The sequence below is a fragment of the Anguilla rostrata genome, chromosome 7, assembly GCF_018555375.3.
Source record: "Anguilla rostrata isolate EN2019 chromosome 7, ASM1855537v3, whole genome shotgun sequence".
NCBI classification, from domain to species: Eukaryota; Metazoa; Chordata; class Actinopteri; order Anguilliformes; family Anguillidae; genus Anguilla; species Anguilla rostrata.
This window is the reverse complement of record NC_057939.1, coordinates 30376045-30396575: the sequence shown is the minus strand read 5'-3', so window position 1 is coordinate 30396575 and position 20531 is coordinate 30376045. Positions and strand designations below refer to the sequence as shown.

General features: G+C 41.3%; 1 protein-coding gene and 1 long non-coding RNA gene across 4 annotated transcripts in view; both read right to left on the bottom strand.

Annotated features, from left to right (window-relative positions):
* LOC135259558 (uncharacterized) overlaps positions 1 to 20531 on the bottom strand; it is a 355375-nt gene that overhangs the window by 97467 nt on the left and 237377 nt on the right. The gene's annotated exons all lie outside the window — the stretch shown is intronic.
* LOC135259540 (reticulon-4 receptor-like 2) lies at positions 1266 to 16246 on the bottom strand. 3 transcript variants are annotated; one of them, XM_064344055.1, is made up of 3 exons: positions 15996 to 16246; positions 7719 to 7945; positions 1266 to 4219 (listed from the first exon to the last, which is right to left on the bottom strand). In XM_064344055.1, exons 1-3 carry the CDS (start codon positions 16054 to 16056, stop codon positions 3113 to 3115), a joined length of 1395 nt encoding a protein of 464 aa, XP_064200125.1. In that variant the 5' UTR covers positions 16057 to 16246; the 3' UTR covers positions 1266 to 3112. The 3 variants fall into 3 exon arrangements, with proteins under 3 accessions (XP_064200125.1, XP_064200126.1, XP_064200128.1); XM_064344056.1 differs by lacking the exon at positions 15996 to 16246 and adding an exon at positions 12451 to 14349; XM_064344058.1 differs by lacking the exon at positions 15996 to 16246 and having other exon boundaries at positions 1266 to 4499; positions 7719 to 7851.

Here is a 20531-nt window from a genome sequence, read left to right as displayed (position 1 = left end):
AAAATGCATTTTAGTCAAAAGACTAAAACTATGACTAAATCAAAAACTGGTGGCAAAAACAACACAGCCATAAACCCAAGCATGTCGCCGCCTTCTGCGGATTCGGGTACTCTGACAAAGCGGAGATCTGCAGACCTACTCCAGTTCTCCAGATCCTCAACTTTATCCATTAAGTAAGAACTATCTTTTTTAAGTTGTTTGACCTGAATGGAGAGATCATTCAAGTTGTCCTCATTTGCTCCGACACGCTGTTCCAGTTGCGAAACATGTTCTCCCAATGTAGATAAGGAGCCCTTAATATCATTCAAAGTGCAAAGAATGGGATCCACTTTAGTATCAAAGTAATTCAGTTTTAATCTGTTAGATGGCATCAGATAGGGTTTTCATCTGGTCTTGATCCATTGTTTGGCGGCTTGGCTTGGGAGTTGGCAGAAATAGAAATAATCTGTTTTTTTGCCAGACACAGTTGAGCAACTTTTAAGTAATTTAGAGCCACAAGATTGTTAGACGTGACTATATATAATTAAGAAGCCATGAAACGCTACAGATTTCAAAAGAAAAGACAAGCAGACTTTAGCTCAAGTCGGCTTACTCACTCTGCAGCCATCTTGAATTGCTGATAACCTTGCTTGTCTACCACCTAATCCAGTTGAATTCACTTTTTAATCAGAACCTCTGTGTTAAATCATATACCCCCTAACCCAGTCAAATTCTCTCCCTTTGATATGCAGCACCTTTTTATGATATCCTCTACCCTCACTTCAGTCCAATTCCCCTACACCTTGCCCCCCCCCCCCCTTTCCTGTGATGTGTATTCATTTAAGGCAATGGCCATTTGGCCATTTTTTTTCCTTTGAGGGACAGGGTATAAGTATTGACATTCTCCATCATTTGTTTTTTTTTGTTTTTTTTGTTTATCTGTACTTTGGTAAACAGACCCACTAGCTACTATACAATATTAAACAACTTATCTTAAAATGAAGACGTGCCTGCATTTATTTTTCTACTTACAAAAGTATGGCGGAATAAATTGAACTCTTACAAATTCCACATGCATTATCATGTGCACCATTGTTTTCTTATAGGTCTTCTCTGCTGAATATTGTTCCAGAATATTAGTAAAATGAGGCAAAAGACATGTTGGTGTGTGATATGGGGTTTTGTGTGACAGTAAAGCACATTAGCATTCTTTTTTTTGCTATAGAGACTGAAGGAAACTTGAAGAAGATTGAAGATTGAAGAAACTCCCACACAAGTCCTTTTTGTAGAACAGAAATACTGTTTATTCACATGTTAATCATTTAGGTATAAACACCACCACAATTATAGTAATTTTTTGTTTTAAAATTCACAGTCTATCCACCATGTCATAGTACAGTGATATTTAAACACATACACACACACACACACACACACACACACACATAGGCATGCATGCACACACACGTAAATGCACAAACTCTCAGTTTCACACAAAACACAAACATACACACATCTACTCTCCCTCTTTCCCCCTCTCTCTTTCTCTCTCACATACACGCACACACTTTACCAGAGGGTAGCAAACAAACAGAAATTATTACCCTCCCAAAAACAGCATATTTTTCTCCTGGATCAGGATAGAATGCCATGAATAAAACAATCTCATAACACAAACTCTATAAATTACCAGGGGATTCAAATTCCAAGCTCTGGCGTACTGCATGAGAGGAAATTAAGGTAACCAGGCTATCTGCATTACAGTGAAGTGTGCTAAGACCTCTAAGTATCCTTCTCACTCTCCCTTTACAGATCAGCATCTGTGCTCACCCCATACTTCTCAAACCTATTCCTCTACAGGAAACATCAGCTGTTCCCTCTCCCTCCCTCCCCCCTGGAATTAGAACAGTGCAGCTTCCCTCTCTGGTCTGTGACCAATGCCAGTGGGGGGGACTCTGGGAGGTAAGTGGTCAGGGGGAGGGGCCTGATGGCCGGCATCATCCCTCCCACAGTCACAGAGAAAACTTAGATTGGCATGTTTCTTGTTTCCTCAGTCCTGTTAGTAACCCAGCTTGTACACTGGGACACCACTGGGGGAAGGGGGAAGGTGGGTATGGGGAGGTTAACCAGAGCACTGTTATGAGAGAGTGGTACATGGTGTGGTCTGACTGCCCTTTTTCGCTCCCATTCCTCTCTCCTTCTCTTTCCATCTTTCCAATTATCTTTCCTCCTCTCTACCACACTCTATAAATGCAGTGTAGGTGTACTACTGTCTTCATTTGACTGTTTACTGTCATTTCCCTCACACCATGAATATTTTCCAATTACTGGCTGCATAATTTCCATACCAAAAAAAACTCTTCTTTTGAATTCTGCAATTTTGAAAACTTACTTCCTCTGTATCTGGAATGTTTCAGCTCCACTATTCAACTGTCCAACATACTGCTCTGTACAATCTATTGGGGAACCATTGCCTTAATTTTCAAGTACATTTTCTGTGGCTTTTTTGAGATGACTCAAAAAAAGGACCTGCACTCCTTCCCACATTAGAAACAGAAGGAAGCAGAAGTGGACTCACGGGGGCCCAGGCCTGCGTCTGCAGTGTGTGACTGAATGCACTGGATGAAGACTCACAGAAGCAGTGGTGATTGTTTGGAGAAGTTGGTGAGGCATCTCACAATTTGGCAGCTAATATAATAAAATAAGGACCACGGTGGTATAAATACAAAAAACTCCAACCTGGCACTGCTGGCTCCATGGTGGTGATATCTCCAAACATATTGGTGGTCTAAACGGAAGTACCAGCAGGAGTGGTAGTAGTAGACATACAGAAATACTAGAAGATACTAGCAGTGTGTATAACTGCAATGGCAGCTAGCACTAGCAGCAGCAACAGCAATATTAGCCATTTCCATTTCTGTACCTCAGCAGCTGTAAGCACTTTTTAAGCTGCCCTTCCTCCTAATGCCCTGTCACTGTGACAGCCCCAAGCCCCTCCCCCAGACCCCAAAGGTCAAAGGAGGTGGGTCAACCCGGAAGGAATCGAGAAACAGGTTTGAAGAGGAAGTAGAGAATAAAAAAGGGTAAAGGCAGGCTTTTAGGACACAGCATTTAGAGACAGAAGGGTTTAGATTCAGCCAAAGAGGAGGTGAAAGGAGAGGGCCATGATAGCCAAGGAGAGGAGGAAAAGGAGAGAGGAGGAGCAGTGTGAGGAAGGGGGGGAGGATGAGGGGGGGAGGGGTTGGGACTCAGGAGGACAGTCCAGCTCAAAGCAGCGCACTGAGGCGGCATCCTCACTCCCATAGTTGGTCCAATACTCCTCGGGGTCCAGTTTGGGGAGCGCAGCCTCCTCTTCTCCCAGCTCATACTTGGAGGAGAAGGAGGAGGTGGGGGGGTTGTGGGGCTTGATGGCAGCAGAGAAGGGGAAGGCCTTGATGGTCTCGAAGGTCTTAGAGAACATGCTCTTGGAGCTAGAGACGGGCTTGGCCTTGGAAAACCACCAGCGGGTCTTGGTGCTAAAGGTGGTGGTGGTGGTCCCGGCCAGAGAGCCAGGGTCAGGGAGTGGGCAGAGGGCAAAGTCCATTTCACGCAGGAAGCGCAGGTCCTGGCCATGGCGCAGGGATGGTGAGGAGCAGAGTAGCTCAGAGCTGGACACGCGAGACTTGCGGAAGAACTCCCAAAGCGGGCGGGCCTCACAGCCACAAGACCAGGGGTTCCCGTTGAGCCGCAGGAACTGCACAGAGGATGCATCCCGCAGCGCCTGACCCGGCAGCTCCTCCAGAGAGTTGTTAAAGAGGTAGAGGATGGTGAGCCGCCCCAGGTCACGGAAGGCCTTGCGATGGACCTGTCGGACGCGATTATCGTGGAGAAGCAGGCGGTCTAGGTTGACAAGGCCCCTGAACACGTTCTCAGAGAGGGTGCGGATGCGGTTGCCATGCAGAAAGAGTTGGTTGAGGTTGACCAGGTCAGAGAAGAGGTCGTCCTGCAGGAAGTGCAGCTGGTTCTCCTGCAGATAGAGGAACTGCAGGCTGTAGAGCTTGCGGAAGATGTCATGGGGCAGTGCAGCCAGCTGGCAGCGATGCATGTGCAGACTCTGCAGCTTTTCCAGGCCACGGAAGGCCTCACCCTCCAGCCGGTGCAGGTGTGGGTTATCCCCTAGGTCCAGCTCTTCCAACTCTCTCAGCTCACTGAATGCACCTGCCTCAATCCAGGTGATGTTATTGGAGTAGAGCCAAAGCACCTGCAGACGGTGGGGGTATGGTCGAGGAGGGACAAAGAGAGTAAGGGATAGATGGAGAGAAAAAGAGAGGGAAGTGAGAAATAGTTGTCCAGGGTAAAATGAAATAGGGGTTGGGGAGGAATAGAAGAGAGGAAACGGGATGGGAAAGCAAAGAAGTTTGTACAGGGAACAGAAGAGGGAAGAGAGATGGAAAGTGATAGAAAGAGATAGAGAGACAGACATGAAGACAGAGAGACAGAGAACAATGGAGATATTTTTAATAAACTTTATATTTAGAGATCTCAATACAGAGAAAGAGAGTTTAATGAGATGTAGAGTAAGGACATATGAAACCACAGAGACGAGGGAAGCAGAAGAACAACAGGAAGGGATGAAGGAGAAAGGAGAAGGGATAAGGAGAAAAATGAAAGAATAAAAACTTCAACCCTTCTGCATTGGAAACTGGATCCTGCAGATCTGTGTCATTATGTATGCATCATACAACCTTTAAATTAAATCACACCCATTGAGTTTTTATACAAAAACACTCACAGTATAAAGTGCATGAGTGCAGTCATTAGGTCAATATGATCAGTAGAAAGGGATGATTAAAACTCTCAGAGGTAGAAACACCATGAAAACAAGTGCTAGAATAGAAGATGCTGTTAGAACATCACAAATATATTCTACTACACTGACAACATTAATCAACAGTTAAACACGGTGGTGCAGTGGGTAGCACTGTCGCCTCACAGCAAAAAGGTTGTTGGTTCATATCTCGGCTTGGGGCCTTTCTGTGTGGAGTTAGCATGTTCTCCCCTTGCCCGAGTGGGTTTCCTCCGGGTACTCCGGTTTTCTACCGCAGTCTAATTGGAGGCACGAAATTGCTTATGAGTGTGTGAGTGAATGGTGTGTGTGCCCTGCGATAGATTGGCGGCCTGTACAGGGTATATTCCTGCCTCTTGCCCAATGCATGCTGTGATAGGCTCCAGCACCCCCACAATCCTGCTCAGGATAAGTGGGTAAGGATGATGGGTGAATGGATGTACATTTCTACTGAGCACAAAGAGACACACAGGCATTCACAGATGCATATACATACATTAACAAACAAACACACACATTCAAACACACATACAGTGCCATGAGAAAGTATTTACCCGCTTCCTGATTTCCTGTATTATCGCATTTTGGTCACACTGAATGGCTTCACATCTTTAGAAAAAATTTACTTTCAGACAAAGGGAATCTGAGTAAACAAACTCTTTTTTTAAATTTATTATAACTTCATTTATTTACTGAAAAACCTATCAAACACCCATATCAGCAATGTGAAGAAGTAATTGCCCCCTTAAAGGCAGAATATGGGCGAGGCTACAGAGCATGTGGTTTGGGATCAGATTCCAGAAGTGCTTCTTGCTTGTTAGCTGCTGCAATGGCAGATGCTGAGAAGCCTAGATACAGTGAAGCACAACTACAAGCTGACAGGGCTCGTTCAATAACAAGAGTCAACCTTGGAATTGCTTTTCCTCAGTGTCGTCAGCTGAAGTTCACCATGGCGATGAAATGCAACGTGGAATTGTCCTGTTTTCTGTTGGACCAGTAAGTAACTTATTTTTGCTAGCTAGTTGTGTTAGGCAGCTAGATGCCTGAGGTTGGGGAGCTTTTGTATTGAATTCTGTTCTCCCATCAAGATGTCCACCTCCCTATGGGAACTGCTGTTACTGTTTATAGTTGCTATTTAGCAAGCACTGGTAATTCACCAGCATTTTTTGCAATCGGGAACTGAATTGCATGCTATCTAGCTACATGTAACCAAATTCATTAGAAAGCTAAGAAAGTTGCAAACAAAGACTTTTGTCCTCAAGGGTTCACTGATAATAAAACACAGCATAACTTTATATAACACAGCATAGGAAATATTTAAATAATTTATTTCTAACTCTATACTTTATAAATATAACAATGTAATATTACATTACATTTTATTAGTCAGCAGCTTTATCCAAAGCGACATACAATAACTGCACACCAAAGGACGTTGGAACAACTACAAAACACATGTCAGATAAGGTATCTACAATTTGCATGAAGTACCAGTTATCCATATCCATGAATTATGTTGAGAAAATAAAGAGGCTAATATCTGAAGTACCTATGGCCTGCTAATGTTATTTATTCCAAACACGATTCTGTGTTTACATCTCAGTAATAACTAATTGTCCAGAATAGCTAATTACAAAACGAGGAAACACAAAATAGCTGCACTGAGGAGTAACAATAGATGAGGGGTGCACTCAGTGTAAAAGATTGTTGTAACACTGCCTAATTACTGTTACCATCTATATGGAATAATTTGTGTTGCTAAAAATGTGATTTTCAATATCTCTGACCACCTCACCTCCTCGCTTGACATTTTTCTTGTAGAGCTCAAGGGTGTGTCCTCAATGGAGGTGTGGGTGGGGTTGAGGACGGAGACAAACTCAGAGTCTAGAAGGGCCGCAAAAAACCTGCATAGTATACCTTTAAACATAATAATTGGATGCACCACCCCAATAACTGCAATCAAACGCCTCCTATAATGTGATATCAGTCTTACATTGCTGTGGAGGAATTTTAGCCTGCTCTTTTTTGCAGAACTGCTTCAATTTAGACAGTGCAGGATTTTCAGCACAAACTGCTTGTTTCAGGTCCTGCCACAGAATCTCTATTGATTCAGGTCAGGACTTTGATTAGGTCACTACAAAACTTTAACTCCGCTTCTTTCAGAAGTGGACTTGCTTTTGTGTTTTGGATCATTGTCTTGCTGCATAACCCAATTATGCTTCAGCTTCTCCTCACGGACAGATGACTGGACACAGTTACCTCAATAATGGCAATTCGTCCAGGTCCCACAGCAACAAAGCATCCCCACACCATCACACTACCCCCAGCGTGTTTGATTCTGAGTCTCTTCCTTATTGTGGAGCCATGAACACTGAACTTACATGAGCCGAGAGAGGCTTGCAGTTCTTTGAAAGTTTATCTAAGATGTTTTGTGACTTCCTTGTTGTTGCTGCACCTCTGGAGAAATTTTGGCAGGCCCGCCACTCCTGGGAATATTCTCCTATGTTCCAAGTGTTGTCCATTTGGAGGTAATGGCTCTCACTGTGGTTTGGTGTAGTCCCACAGCCTTAGAAATAGCTTTGTACTCCTTTCCAGACTGATATATTTAAACTAATCAACTGTTCTGTAATTTCCAAAACCAGTTCCTTACCAATTGTACTAAATACTTTTTCATGGCACTGTACATGCACAAACACACACATGAACATACAGACACACACTTCCACACATATGCACACATGCACATATGTGAACATACACATGCACACACACACACAAACATACAGGCACACACACAAACATGCAGACAGACACACACAAATATGATGACGCATGCACGAACAGGCAAACACTCACACTCGCATGCATACTCGTGCATGGACATATGGACAAACAGACACAGACACACTCAAACCTGTGTTTCGAAGCCAAAGGAGTCCACACGGAGCTCAGTTATGTGGTTATTCTGCAGAAATACACGCTGTGAGTCGAAGGGAATGCCGGGGGGCACCACTGTGAAGTTCTGCGACTGGCAGCTGACGGTCATGGGGGAGGGGTAGCATACACAGAGGCGTGGGCAGCTCTGAACCGGACTGGGCTTGAACAAAACCAACCAAATCACTAGCCACAGGGAGAGACTGCCTAGGAGAAGAGAGAGAGGGTAGTATGGAGTTAAATTAATGTTTTTATTATGCAATCAAAAAATATTTTATTAAAAGCAAAAACTTTTTGTGAAACCTTTTGCGTGTTGAAATTTTGGCTGCATGTTGAAGTTATTTTTAGTTAGTTTTGGTTGCATGTTGAAATTTTGGTTGCTTGTTGAAGTTTTTGCATGTCAAAAGTTTTTGCGGGTTCCAAGTTTTTGCATGTTGAAATTCTGGTCGCAAGTTGAGCACAATCCGGTGGGACGGGATCTATAGCCGCGTTTCCACCGCAGGAACTTTACCCCGGAACTAGGAACCTTTTGAGGAACTCAGAGCGTTTCCACCGCAGGAACTAAATTTAGTTCCGGGGGCTTTATTTTACCCCCAAAAATTTTCATGCTCAGGGGGTAGTACTTTCCAAAAGTACAGGAACCTTTGGGGTGGGGCGCAAGCACTGAAAATTTCTGATTGGTCGACTACTTGCAGTGTTATTTTTTTTACTTTCAGCCGCCATGTTTAAAAATCTCCAGCCGCAAACCAATTTTTTTTCATAATAACTTCAAATCAAACTTGTATGTTATGCGGCGCAGTAGCCTAGTTTTGGTTATAGCCTGTCAACGTCTTGGAATTATAACGTGTGCTCTTCTGTTCTTTCCTTGCTTTCGTATTCGTTTTATAAAATGCTAAGCATTCGTGCTGGGACAGCATATTACGTACCAAAACATTCGAACAGATTAATTCGGTTGCTGAATATTTTCTTTCGGATTTTCTTTGTTAGCCCGTTGTAACTGACTCAAAACGTTTGATACGAGGTTGATGTTAGGTATGCGGTAGTTCTGCGTAATTCACATTGGTGATAGCCTACAGTAAAAGCAAATTGGAAATCACCTTCCGCACTTTTTGTCAGGGTAAAATAACAGGTTAATTCTAGTAATCGTCCCTTTAGCTTTTTCAGACTGCCGTAATTTTACTCTGCCATTCTTCAATTCCACAAAAAGACCAGGAAGACTATGGACTAATTAATGGTGCATGGTTCGCATCTGGAGGGCACACTTCGCTGCTCGGCTAGCAGTAACTTCGAAGGAAAGCAAACGGTGGCTGTACCACTGTTAATTTAAATTTTCACGCAAGTCCGAGTTTTCGTTCTATTCTTGTCATTTTGCGATTAGCCTATATGGAATTGACGATGAGAAAGTAATCAAACAGCAAATTGTTTACAACGTGTGCATGTTTTCTGCTGTTGTTGCCAGTTATATTGGAAATGTGAATGCATTCTGTCGCCTCGGATGTCAAGACATGAAAGTGAATGTTCGCATAAAAATCAATAAATACGAAAGTAACCATATACAGTCATTATTGGTCGCCCGTTGTATATAAGTGTAATAAACCCCTCCGGACTGTCCCGGTTATTAGAAAATAATGTAGGCTACTTCGGTGGTAGTATGGGGTTACAGAAGAAATCATAGGACAGATGGACCGACGACAACGTCGCTTTTTCATACGTCAGTGGGCTAATTTGCCTAATCTTCGCGGGACTTTAGACCGCGGTGGAAACGCAGACAACCATGGGCTGAAGGAACCTTTTAGTTCCTGGTAAAGTAGTTCTGGGACTAAAAGTTCCGGGTAATTTTGGTGGAAACGCAGCTTAAGTGGAGGGGTAGGTGATGTGTCTCAATAGGCCAGTCTACTTTGGAGTGACAGTTGGGCTACACACTATCAGATTTAATCTCTGATGTGTAAATTGTCCTCCTTGTCAAATTTCAGTTCCCCATTCAATTGTTCCGTCATGGAGGACATGATGACGATGGCGTAGGCTGTACAGCCTAGTAATATCCATAATGCATAGGCCACAGTATTTGCAAATAAATTTGTGTTCCTGTACTGTTTATTGCAGAGGTGCATGCAATGTTTTCAAAAGGAAAAACAGCGCTAAAGCTGGCTAGCCTGTTCTGATAAATAAAAACATACAAGTTTCTTTGTTTGTTTCAAAGACAAGGAAGATGATATACCACAGTATACCCTCCTCACCACAGAGACCACTGCACCACTGCTCTCAGGTAAGTTCACAAAAATGGTTTACACAGAACTTTCTGTTAGCTTATGCTACGTTGTCGGCGAGTTATGTAGTCTTGCAAATACATTCTTTTGTAGATGCTCTCACTAGCTAAACTGCCACTCCAAAGATCACCTACGCTCCTGCGTAGATCCCGCACACCTGATTGTGTTCGACTTGGAACCCGAACTTCAACTAGACAAAACTCGCAAAATAATTAAACATGCAAAGACTTAAACACGCAATTCAACACGTGGCATGTTTCACAAAAGGTTTTTGTTTTTTAAAAAATATTTTTGATAGCATTATAAAGACACAAATTTAACTCCAATTGTAAAGCGCTTTGGATAAAAGCGCTATATAAATGCAGTCCATTTACCATTTACCATATGGTAGGAGAGGGAACAGAGAGAGTTGAAATGTAAAACGTAAACAGGCGCAGAGATATGTCATCTTGTGGTTGTGACACTGCTATTAACGGAATGCAGTAGAGAAATTAACCACAAACACGGTGAGAGTGAGAAGAATGATGTTCATAAAATATTAAGCGCGAGGAGAATTACTGAAATGAGTGAACGAACGTACGGGCGAGGGTCGCGAGGCATAAAGCACGTTTAAGGAATAGGGCACAGTCCTGATCATGGATCTTGTATTGCTTAATTTCTCTCTTATTCCGCGAAACAGACCGAAATTAACACAAACTCAGTGAAATAAACAGAACAATATAAATAAAGTACGGACCCAATCCGAAAAGCGGTTGAGGCAAAGTCAAGTTTGTTATGCTATGTTTTTTATGTAACATAAATTATATGTTTTTTTATTTTTTTGCCTCATTGACGGACCAGTTTAACTGCACGTTAAATTGAAGACTACGAAGTGTCGAATTAGCTTCAAGGCTTCGTAAACAAAACCTGCTGCTTCACTATCCAGTATACATAATGCATTGGTTTTACAGGATCTGATAACCTGGAATAACAAAAACCCTTTGAGAATAGTAAATAAAATAAATAAATAAAAACGAGCTCCATTCCCATGTGCAAGCAAGGCCCTGCTGACCCCGGCAGAAAACGCCTCATTAAATTGCACTCAGATTACACCAACCAGGAGGTAGGGTGTGGGCGTGCAATGGTTACTGTATTATTCATCTTAATTCCTATATAGGTTATTGCCAACGTTTTGTGTAAAACCATATGGACTTCTGAGCCTGTTCAGATTTACATCTACAAATAATTTGAAAATAAAAATATATATACTATATATATAGTTTATTATGAGCAAAGTACCCAGTGTGTACAGACTGTGGACAGTGGTGGATGAAATACTCATAGGTAGGCATGTAGGGGAGACTACGGAAGAGGATTAGGGCCACGTGAATTTTTTTTTTTAGTTCTGACTTTAAAGTCAGAATTCTGAGAATGAAGTCTTTAGTCAGAATTCTGAGATTAAAGTCAAAATTCCGAGAATAAAGTCAGGAATTCTGAGAATAAAGTCAGAATTCTGACTTTAAAATCATAACTCAGAATACTGACTTTATTCTCGGAATTCTGACTTTAATCTCAGAACTCAAAAAAAATGTCACGTGGCCCTAATCCTCTTCCGTAGGAAACCGAGGCCAGTTGGCACACAGCTATTTTCTGGTCCTTTATAGGTCGCAGACACAAAAATGTAAAATCTACATGTTAAAACATCTGAAAAAGTGTCTTCATTTTTTGTGAGTTTGGTAGTGTCAGTTAGGAGCGATAGGAATCAGCTACATTTTGATACATGATTTGAAAGTCTGTAATGACTGAATACTGGGTAACATCATTTTATCAGAAGAGGGTCCCAACGTGAGCAGGGTTGGTTGGCACTAGGGCTGTCAAAAGTGCCATGAAATTGAGTTTGAATATTAGCTTTTGTAATTAGTTAGAGTTCAAATATATTCGAATATCATTTGCCTATAATTCACAAAAATAAGATGCTTATTGTCGGGCGCAATATGCACGTGACGCTCCCTCTAAACTGGCCTGTGAGTTATTTTCCACAAGCGGGCAGTAGAATAGAGGACATTGGTGAACTTTCATACGAGGTTACTACATCTGGGGTCTCATTTATAAAACGTATTTTAGATAGACTGTGTGGCGCGTGCGTAGAAAATCACGTTAGTAGTAGTGATTTATAAAATTTCAACATGACTCGATTTGACCGTGGAAACGGTTGTGGCTCTACGTCAGGTCTTCACTGGCGTATGCACGCAAGTTCATTTTTATAAATGAGCCCCCTGCAGTTTCTATAGCCTAATGGGCAAATGAATAAAGCACTTTCTCGTGGATGTAATGTGCCACAACTCGGCATTTATTAATCACAATAGCAGGGAAATGACTGTTAATAGGAAATACCTGTTTATTTCTTAACACAAAAACAATTCAAACAGCTAATACCTGTAGCCTAAAACAACATAAATTACTTACTCTGATTAGTTTGTTCAACTTCTTTCACCATCCAATTTTATCAAAATCTTCAGAACAGAAAGGAAACATGCCTGCCATTGGAACATTATTTAGCAGATTGTTAGCTGACCAGATCTGTTGAACGAAGTGAAAAAGAGACTGGCTCGCAAGGCTAGCTGACCAGTAACGTTAGGTGTCCATGGAGCTGAAAGTATCACCGGAGGTTATTGGCAAGAAAAACCAAACGATCCACTTGCTCTGGGTCGAGGGCGGAACGCTTTTTGTTGACAGAGGAAGTAACGTTAGCACAGGAAATGAACTTTGCGTGCATGAACATGATTCGCCGCATGAAATTAAAGCCTGCATATTCATGTTAATTACAAAACCAAAACTAATATTCTAATGCTCACATTTAGGTTCAAACTTTAAAAAAAAAAAGATTTTCGAATAGTTTTCGAACTTCGAATATTTTTTGACAGCCCTAGTTGGCACAATATTAAAGTGACAATCTCAAAGATTTCAGTTTCGTTCTCTATGGCGGTGCCAATGGTGAGAAGCGGTAATTGCAGGTGTATTTTTGGACCTCACTTCCCATAGATCCAACCGGATCCAACCAGTGTCGCCTGTGTGACGTCAGTCAGTTGGCACGCCAACTATAACACGTACTATTTACTGAATAAAAAACGGTTGTTATAAAAGTAACATTATGTACATACTCATTCGTTGTCTAACATTAGGCTAACTCAAGATGTCTTTACACTGCCGAGCCAGGTTAAAATGCTGTAGCAAACCTGGGGTAGAATTAGTGATGATCAATTTCTGCAAACGTTCTTTATCCACCTTTTGCCTGGTATGAACATCTTTACACTGCAGAGAAGAATTTGCGGGATTCGCTGTGGCTCGTGCAATTATGTATCTCGTGCACAATCAGCAGTCTTTTTCGTGAATGATTGTTGTGTGATATTTTTGAAACAACTGCCTTGCAAAATGTTACCCCTGGTGTTTCTGGTTTTGCTAGCTAAACTGTTCGAGAATAAAGCTGAGCTGGGTGTTAAATTAGCAATCAGAACAAGAAGAATAAAACAAAAACAAAGGAGATTTCATCAAAAAGGGCATAAAGGCTGAAGGAACATATGAGGAAGCGTAATAAAATAACAATGCTAATCCATACTGCCGTATTATTTTATTTAGTTTTCTCCTGCATGAGGTCTTCAGAAATCAGACCCGGCTCTGCTCCACATACCCCGGCTTTATTCCGATCATTATAATATATTGATCAACTCGATGGCAATGTAAATAACGGTAACGTTAAGGCCAGTTCAGATCAATGATTTGCAACGAGGCGAAACGGTTTTAGAATGTTGCAGAGAAAATTGCAGCAGTGTGAACTGGCTAGTAGCAGAGCCGTTGCCTGCCCTGAGGTTTTAAAAGACCGTCCTTGTCAAATCGCCAAGTGCAGTTTTAGAATGTCTACAATCAGATGTCTTGGAATTTTGCAAGTTGCACCCAGTCTCGTTGCGAATCATTGATCTGAACTGGCCTTTAGTTAGCTACATTGCAACGCTGCAACAAGGTAGCATTGCTTTCGAGAGACAGTTTGTGAGGTCGGTACCGGTCGGTAGCGTTAGCTAGCGTTTTTTCTAATTGTTAGCCGACATTAGATCGTGTTAATTACATTAGCTAGCTAGCTAACGCAACGTTACATGATATGAGAGATGGATACTGTGCGCAACGTTGTCTAAACTAATGTTGTCTTTCTTGACATGGTCCAGTAGCTAGCGTTAGCTGTGCAAATAGCTATGTAATTTAGTAAAGTTACATTGTCATTAAATGTAATACGAAATCTACATCAACAAACAATATGATCTCTCATGTTACACAAAAACTTTTTAGGGTTCCATAACTCCCCCAACCCCCCCTTACTCTGTTATTGTAACGCATGCAGACACCGGAAAAAACAGTACGCCCCTCACACACAAGTGAGTTGAAGAGCGAGCCTGTTGCGTTAGTTCCGCCTACCCTCTCTGGCGGACCAACCACTGATGGGTGATGAAAAACGCGGCACTAACTGTGCGCCGCTTGTGATTTTTTCCCGGGAATGTCGCCACAGACACCAAGTTTTTTAATCATGAATTATGATAATAATAATAGTATAAATTAATATAAAAATAGGCTCAATCACCATTGTGTTACCCAATGCAGCGATAGATAGTGACTTAAAAGACATTTATTTTAATGAAATGAGATTATTACTTTAAACTGCTACAGTTACAAAGAATTAAGCATCCAATAGAAACAATTTTCAACATTTAATTCAAATAAGAACCAAAAAACATGAATAGAAAATATACATATATTAAACAAGATTCTATATAAATCTGTGTGCCTGTGTAAGGGGGGCTTCAGGCACAACATTGTGGTTACTTTCACATCAGTTGAAGTCACAGACACAAAAACACACATGTCTGCAGGCACACACGCTCCATTTGGCTGATCCACGCACACACAGGCTTACACACTCGCATGCACACACAACACACAAACAGAAACAGTGAGAGGAGAGAGAAAGAGAGAAAGATCAAATGAGAGAATAGTAGGCCTATAGGTACATGCCATTGTTTGGTTTCAAGTCTATTTTATATTATATTTATAATAAATTTCATATTTTATATATTTATTATATTTATTCCATTGAATATTTCTGGTTCAAATAGGATTTAAATGTTGAAAATGTTTCTATTGTTTTGCTTCATTTCTTTGTGACTATAGCATTTTTACATCGTGCCAACAAACCCCATAAGGTGGACAACACATTGAACAAGTGCACATGACTTTAATCATTAGTTACCTCATTTTGAAAATATTTGTGGACATTAAAATAAATGTATACATCCGGGACCTTAACCTTTCATTTGCTACTGGTTAGGATATTCTAACGTAATTACGCCAGAGAAATACAGAGTGAAAACGTGTTTGAAACGAGTGAAAAGTGTGCCAACCAACCCTGGTCTTCTCTATACCACATCATAGATAATGATGCCACATACCTACAAATAATCCTGTTTTGTCTGGACATTTTAAATATACGTTTTAACGTTCGTGGAAGTACTGTGTGGTCTCGTAAAAACAATCCACAAACAAACAAAAACTAGTGCGTAAAAACAATCCACACAACCCGTTGTATTTAAGACCTGCATTTTATCTACGAATTTAAGTTTAGGGTGTAAGTGGATGAAACTTCTAATCGTGACAAAATATTTAAAGAGAAACGTTTTATTACCTAATTAAATTGTAGTTCGATTACATATAACCGTTTATATTGTTAAACTATTATTTTACACTGGTTCCATTTACTCAAACTACTGCAACCACATTAAGTTATGCAATACAATGATTTCACATACAACCTATACACACTAGACCATTTCAAACGCATTTATGGTATTATATCAGTGCACAATCGTTTAAATGTCAACATTCGGAGAAAAATGCCGCATAATTAGGTATAGTACGCTGACGCATTGCTTGTAAATTAATAAAGCAGACATGAAATTGAATGAACTCACTCTTTAAGTTGAAGCGGGTGTTGGAGCCCCGAAGGATCCGCGCAGTCAAACGGGTTGCCATACCGAACCAAAGCCGAATGCGAGTTAGCCTGAGACGCCTCGGACTCTGCCTGCTATCTCCACTGAAGTTCAGCTCTGGTTTGCGAGTCGGTGTGTCCGTGCGACAAGTGTGAATGACAACTTAGGGTTCTCGGAGTCCAGTTTATACACCCGTTTGTGCCCACGGAAGCCACGGAATCTCACATACGTAGGGGGGGGGGGGGGGGCAGGGAGGAGGAAGCGACAGTAAAGAGAGAAAGAGTGGAGACACGATGAGACGGTGCGAAATGTGTGTGTGGTGGGTGGGGGGTGTGGGGGGTGTGGGGGGGGGGGGGGGGGGCGGGGCGTAATGACTTAGCGATGAGCTGGGAGCAGAGCGGATGAGTGGGAAGCTGGAGCCTGGAGAAATAGCGATCTAGGCGTGTCTTGGCACGGGAACAAGCGTGGTGTTTGCTCTTGCTGCCTGCGAGTGTTTGACGGGAGACAGACATAATAGGCGTTTCAACAATACATTTGTGTCGCAAAGGCAGCACCCAAAAGGAGGAAAAAAACAGACGGGATTATTTTTTTAAAGCTAGAGATAATGATTGAAACAAAGAATAATAAATATGGTACACTATCAAAGAATGGAATTACACATAATAGAATTCATAATTCATTACCGATGATAAATATGATAAGGTCCCTCCCTTGCAGACACCCTGTAGTGTGGTCAAGTCAAATTAGTACAGGTGTAGTCACACAACAACTTGAATGGCCACTGTGTGCAAGAACAGCTTCACGTGATTCCAGCAAATTAAATGAAACAATGGTATCTTGAAGGTCTTGAAGACTAAGGCGTGTCCAAGACAGCTTGGGGACAGTTGAAAGTAGTCAAGTCAGTCATTTGGAAGTCGGTAGGTGAATTTTACAGTCCAAACTCTGTCTAGAGCAGGCTGTCCCTCAAGACCAAGCCACAAGGAAAGGACATACCTGTTTAGGTAAACCACTAGGAGGCCAACTGTGACTTTAAAACTGCTACAGAGCTTAATAGCTGAGATGGGAAAAACTGGCAATACTCGGTTCAGACTATGAATTGGCCTGTATTACAGTCACAAGAAAGAAGACAATATTGATAAACCAACCTCAGACCAGATGGGGAGTTTGCAAAAAAGCATTTAAATGAGTTTGAAAGCAATATGAACTTTTTTGTCAAAATGTAATTCCTCAGAGCTTATGGAAATGACTGCTATTTCAAACTGAAGCAATGGTCCATTCACCTAATTTTGTGATTTTTGTCCTCTAACTGTTTTAGGTTTCCCATACAAAATTATCTAAATACTTAAGCAATAAAAAGCAGGTTTTTTAAATTGTGAACTTACCAAATATATAATTACCATTAAAAAGTGTCACATGTTTCCAGCTCTGAGACAAAATATGAAACTGTGCAAGGCTATGCAGAGTGTACAGTTGAAGTTTACATAAGTTTACATACACCTTAGCCAAATCCATTTAAACTCAGTTTTTCACAATTCCTGATGTTTAATCCTAGTAAACATTGCCTGTTTTAGGTCAGTTAGGATCACAACTTTATTTTAAGAATGTGAAATGTCAGAATAATAGTAGAGAGAATGATTTATTTCAGCTTTTATTTCTTTCATCACATTCCCAGTGGGTCAGAAGTTTACATACACTCTAGTTAGTATTTGGTAGCATTGCCTTTAAATTGTTTAACTTGGGTCAAACATTTCGGGTAGCCTTCCACAAGCTTCTCAGAATAAGTTTATGGAATTTTGACCCATTCCTCCTGACAGAACTGGTGTAACTGAGTCAGGTTTGTAGGCCTCCTTGCTCGCACACGCTTTTTCAGTTCTGCCCACAAATTTTCAATTGGATTGAGGTCAGGACTTTGTGATGGTCACTCCAATATTTTGACTTTGTTGTCCTTAAGCCATTTTGCCACAACTTTGGAAGTATGCTTTGGGTCATTGTCCATTTGGAAGAGCCATTTGCGACCAAGCTTTAACTTCCTGGCTGATGTTAGGGTGCTTCAATATATCCACATAATTTTCTTCATTTTCTTCTTTCCTCATGATGCCATCTATTTTATGAAGTGCACCACTCCTTCAAAGCAAAGCACCCCCACAACATGATGCTGCCACCCCCGTGCTTCATAGTTGGGATGGTGTTCTTCGGCTTGCAAACCTCACCCTTTTTCCTCCAAACAATGATGGTCATTATGACCAAACAGTTCAATTTTTTGTTTCATCAGACCAGGGGACATTTCTCCAAAAAGATCTTTGTCCCCATGTGCAGTTGCAAACTGTAGTCTGGCTTTTTTTATGGCGGTTTTGGAGTAGTGGCTTCTTCCTTTCTGAGCAGCCTTTCAGGTTATGTCGATATAGGACTCTTTTTACTGAGGATATAGATACTTTTGTACCTGTTCCCTCCAGCATCTTCACAAGGTCCTTTTGTGTTGTTCTGGGATTGATTTGCACTTTTAGCACCAAAGCACGTTCATCTCTAGGAGACAGAACACGTCTCTTTCCTGAGCGGTATGACAGCTGCATGGTCCTATGGTGTTTATACTTGCGTACTATTGTTTGTACAGACGAATGTGGTACCTTCAGGCATTTTGAAATTGCTCCCAAGGATGAACCAGACTTGTAGAGGTCCACAATTTTCTTTCTGAGGTCTTGGCTGATTTCTTTTGATTTTCCCATGATGGCAAACAGGTACACCTCCAATTGACTCAAATAATGTCAATTAGCCTCTCAGAAGTTTCTAAAGCCATGACATCATTTTCTGGAATTTTCCAAGCTATTTAAAGGCACAGTCAACTTAGTGTATGTACACTTCTGACCCACTGGAATTGTGATATAGTGAATTAAAAGTGAAATAATCTTTCTGTAAACAATTGCTGGAAAAATTACTTGTGTCATGCACAATGTAGATGTCCTAACTGACTTGCCAACCCTATAGTTTGCTAACATGAAATCTGTGGAGTGGTTAAAAATGAGTTTTAATGACTTCAACCTAAGTGTATGTAAACTTCTGACTTCAACTGTATATGTGAGAAAACTTGTTTTGATATGAGGCTGAGAGTAAAAAGTGACACAAAGACACTTTGGGATTGGGTTTAGTTAGCGGTCAATGAACCAAAACAGAGCCAAGAGCATATGACTCACAATGGGCTGGAAGTCCAAAGGATCTGCTGTCAAATATTTAATCCAAATGCTCATTTAATTAGCAGTGGTAATGACACAAGTAACTTGTCTGAGATGTGTTTGAGATGGGGACTGGAGGTGGGCTTAGAATGCTGTAAGTAATTAAGAACATTAACTGCTGAAATACTCGGTTAAAATTCAAAGTTGAAGCAGTTACACTATTAGCCTTATTCCACATCTTCTTTGTTTGAACAGGTGTGTTAAATGCAGAACCCCAGGTCAGTTAACATAAATTTACATAAATTATACAATTATAACTACACTGAACAAAAATATAAATGCAACACTTATCAATTTCGACAATTTGATTAAGTTCAAAGGTAATAAACATAAATTAGTCAACTGAAATAGATTCATTAAGCACGTATTTATTGATTTCATGTTATTGGGGATACAGACATGCATTTGTTAGTCACAGATTTCCCAAAAAAGAAGATACCATAAAATGAACAGAATACCGATCAGTATCTTGTGTGACCACGATTTGCTTCGTGCAATGCAACACATTCCCATTGAATTGATCTAATTGTTGATTGTAGCCTGTGGAATATTGTCCCGCTCCTCTTCAACAGCTGTACGAAGTTGTTGGATATTGGTGGGAACTGGAAAACGCTGTCATATGCGCCGGTCCAGAGCATCCCAAACATGGGTGACATGTCTGGTGAGTGTGCAGGCCATGGAAGAACTGGGACATTTTCAGCTTTGAGGAATTGTGTACAGATCATTACAACATGGGGCAGTGCATTGTCATGCTGAAACATTAGGTGATGGCGGTGGATGAATGGCACAGCAATGGGCCTCAGGATCTCATCACGATATCTCTGTGCGTTCAAATTGCCATGGATAAAATGCACTTTAGTTTTCTGCCCATAGGATATGCCTGCCTGTACCAACACCCCACCACCACCATGGGCCACTCTGTTCACAATGTTGACATCAGCAAACCACTCACCCACCCAATGCCATACACGCTGCCTGACATCTGCCCTGTACAGCTGAAACCGTGATTCATCAGTGAAGAGGACCGTTCTCCAGCGTGCCAGTGGCCTTTGAAGGTGAGTTCTTGCCCAGTCACATTGATTGTGATGCCGAACTGCAGACAAATCAAGACCCCGGTGAGGATGTCGAGCACGCAGATGAGCTTGTCAGGGCTCTTGGGGGGTACGGACCCAAAAACAGAGGGACAAAACTCAACTCCAAAATGGGAGGGGAACAAAAGATTTTACTAACAAAAAAGGCAAACAAGCAGGGAACAGAAAAGGCCATGATGGATATTTTTTGAGTTTGTGTT

What these genes read in the sequence shown, in the direction of transcription:
- LOC135259540 (XM_064344055.1), bottom strand. Translation starts at nt 16,056, where the DNA reads ATGGCAACCCGTTTGACTGCGCGGATCCTTCGGGGCTCCAACACCCGC. An exon ending in CACCCGCTTCAACTTAAAGA is followed by an intron (nt 7,946 to 15,995) that starts GTGAGTTCATTC and finishes CTCTTCTCCTAG; the next exon opens with GCAGTCTCTCCCTGTGGCTA. An exon ending in CCTTTGGCTTCGAAACACAG is followed by an intron (nt 4,220 to 7,718) that starts GTTTGAGTGTGT and finishes CACCGTCTGCAG; the next exon opens with GTGCTTTGGCTCTACTCCAA.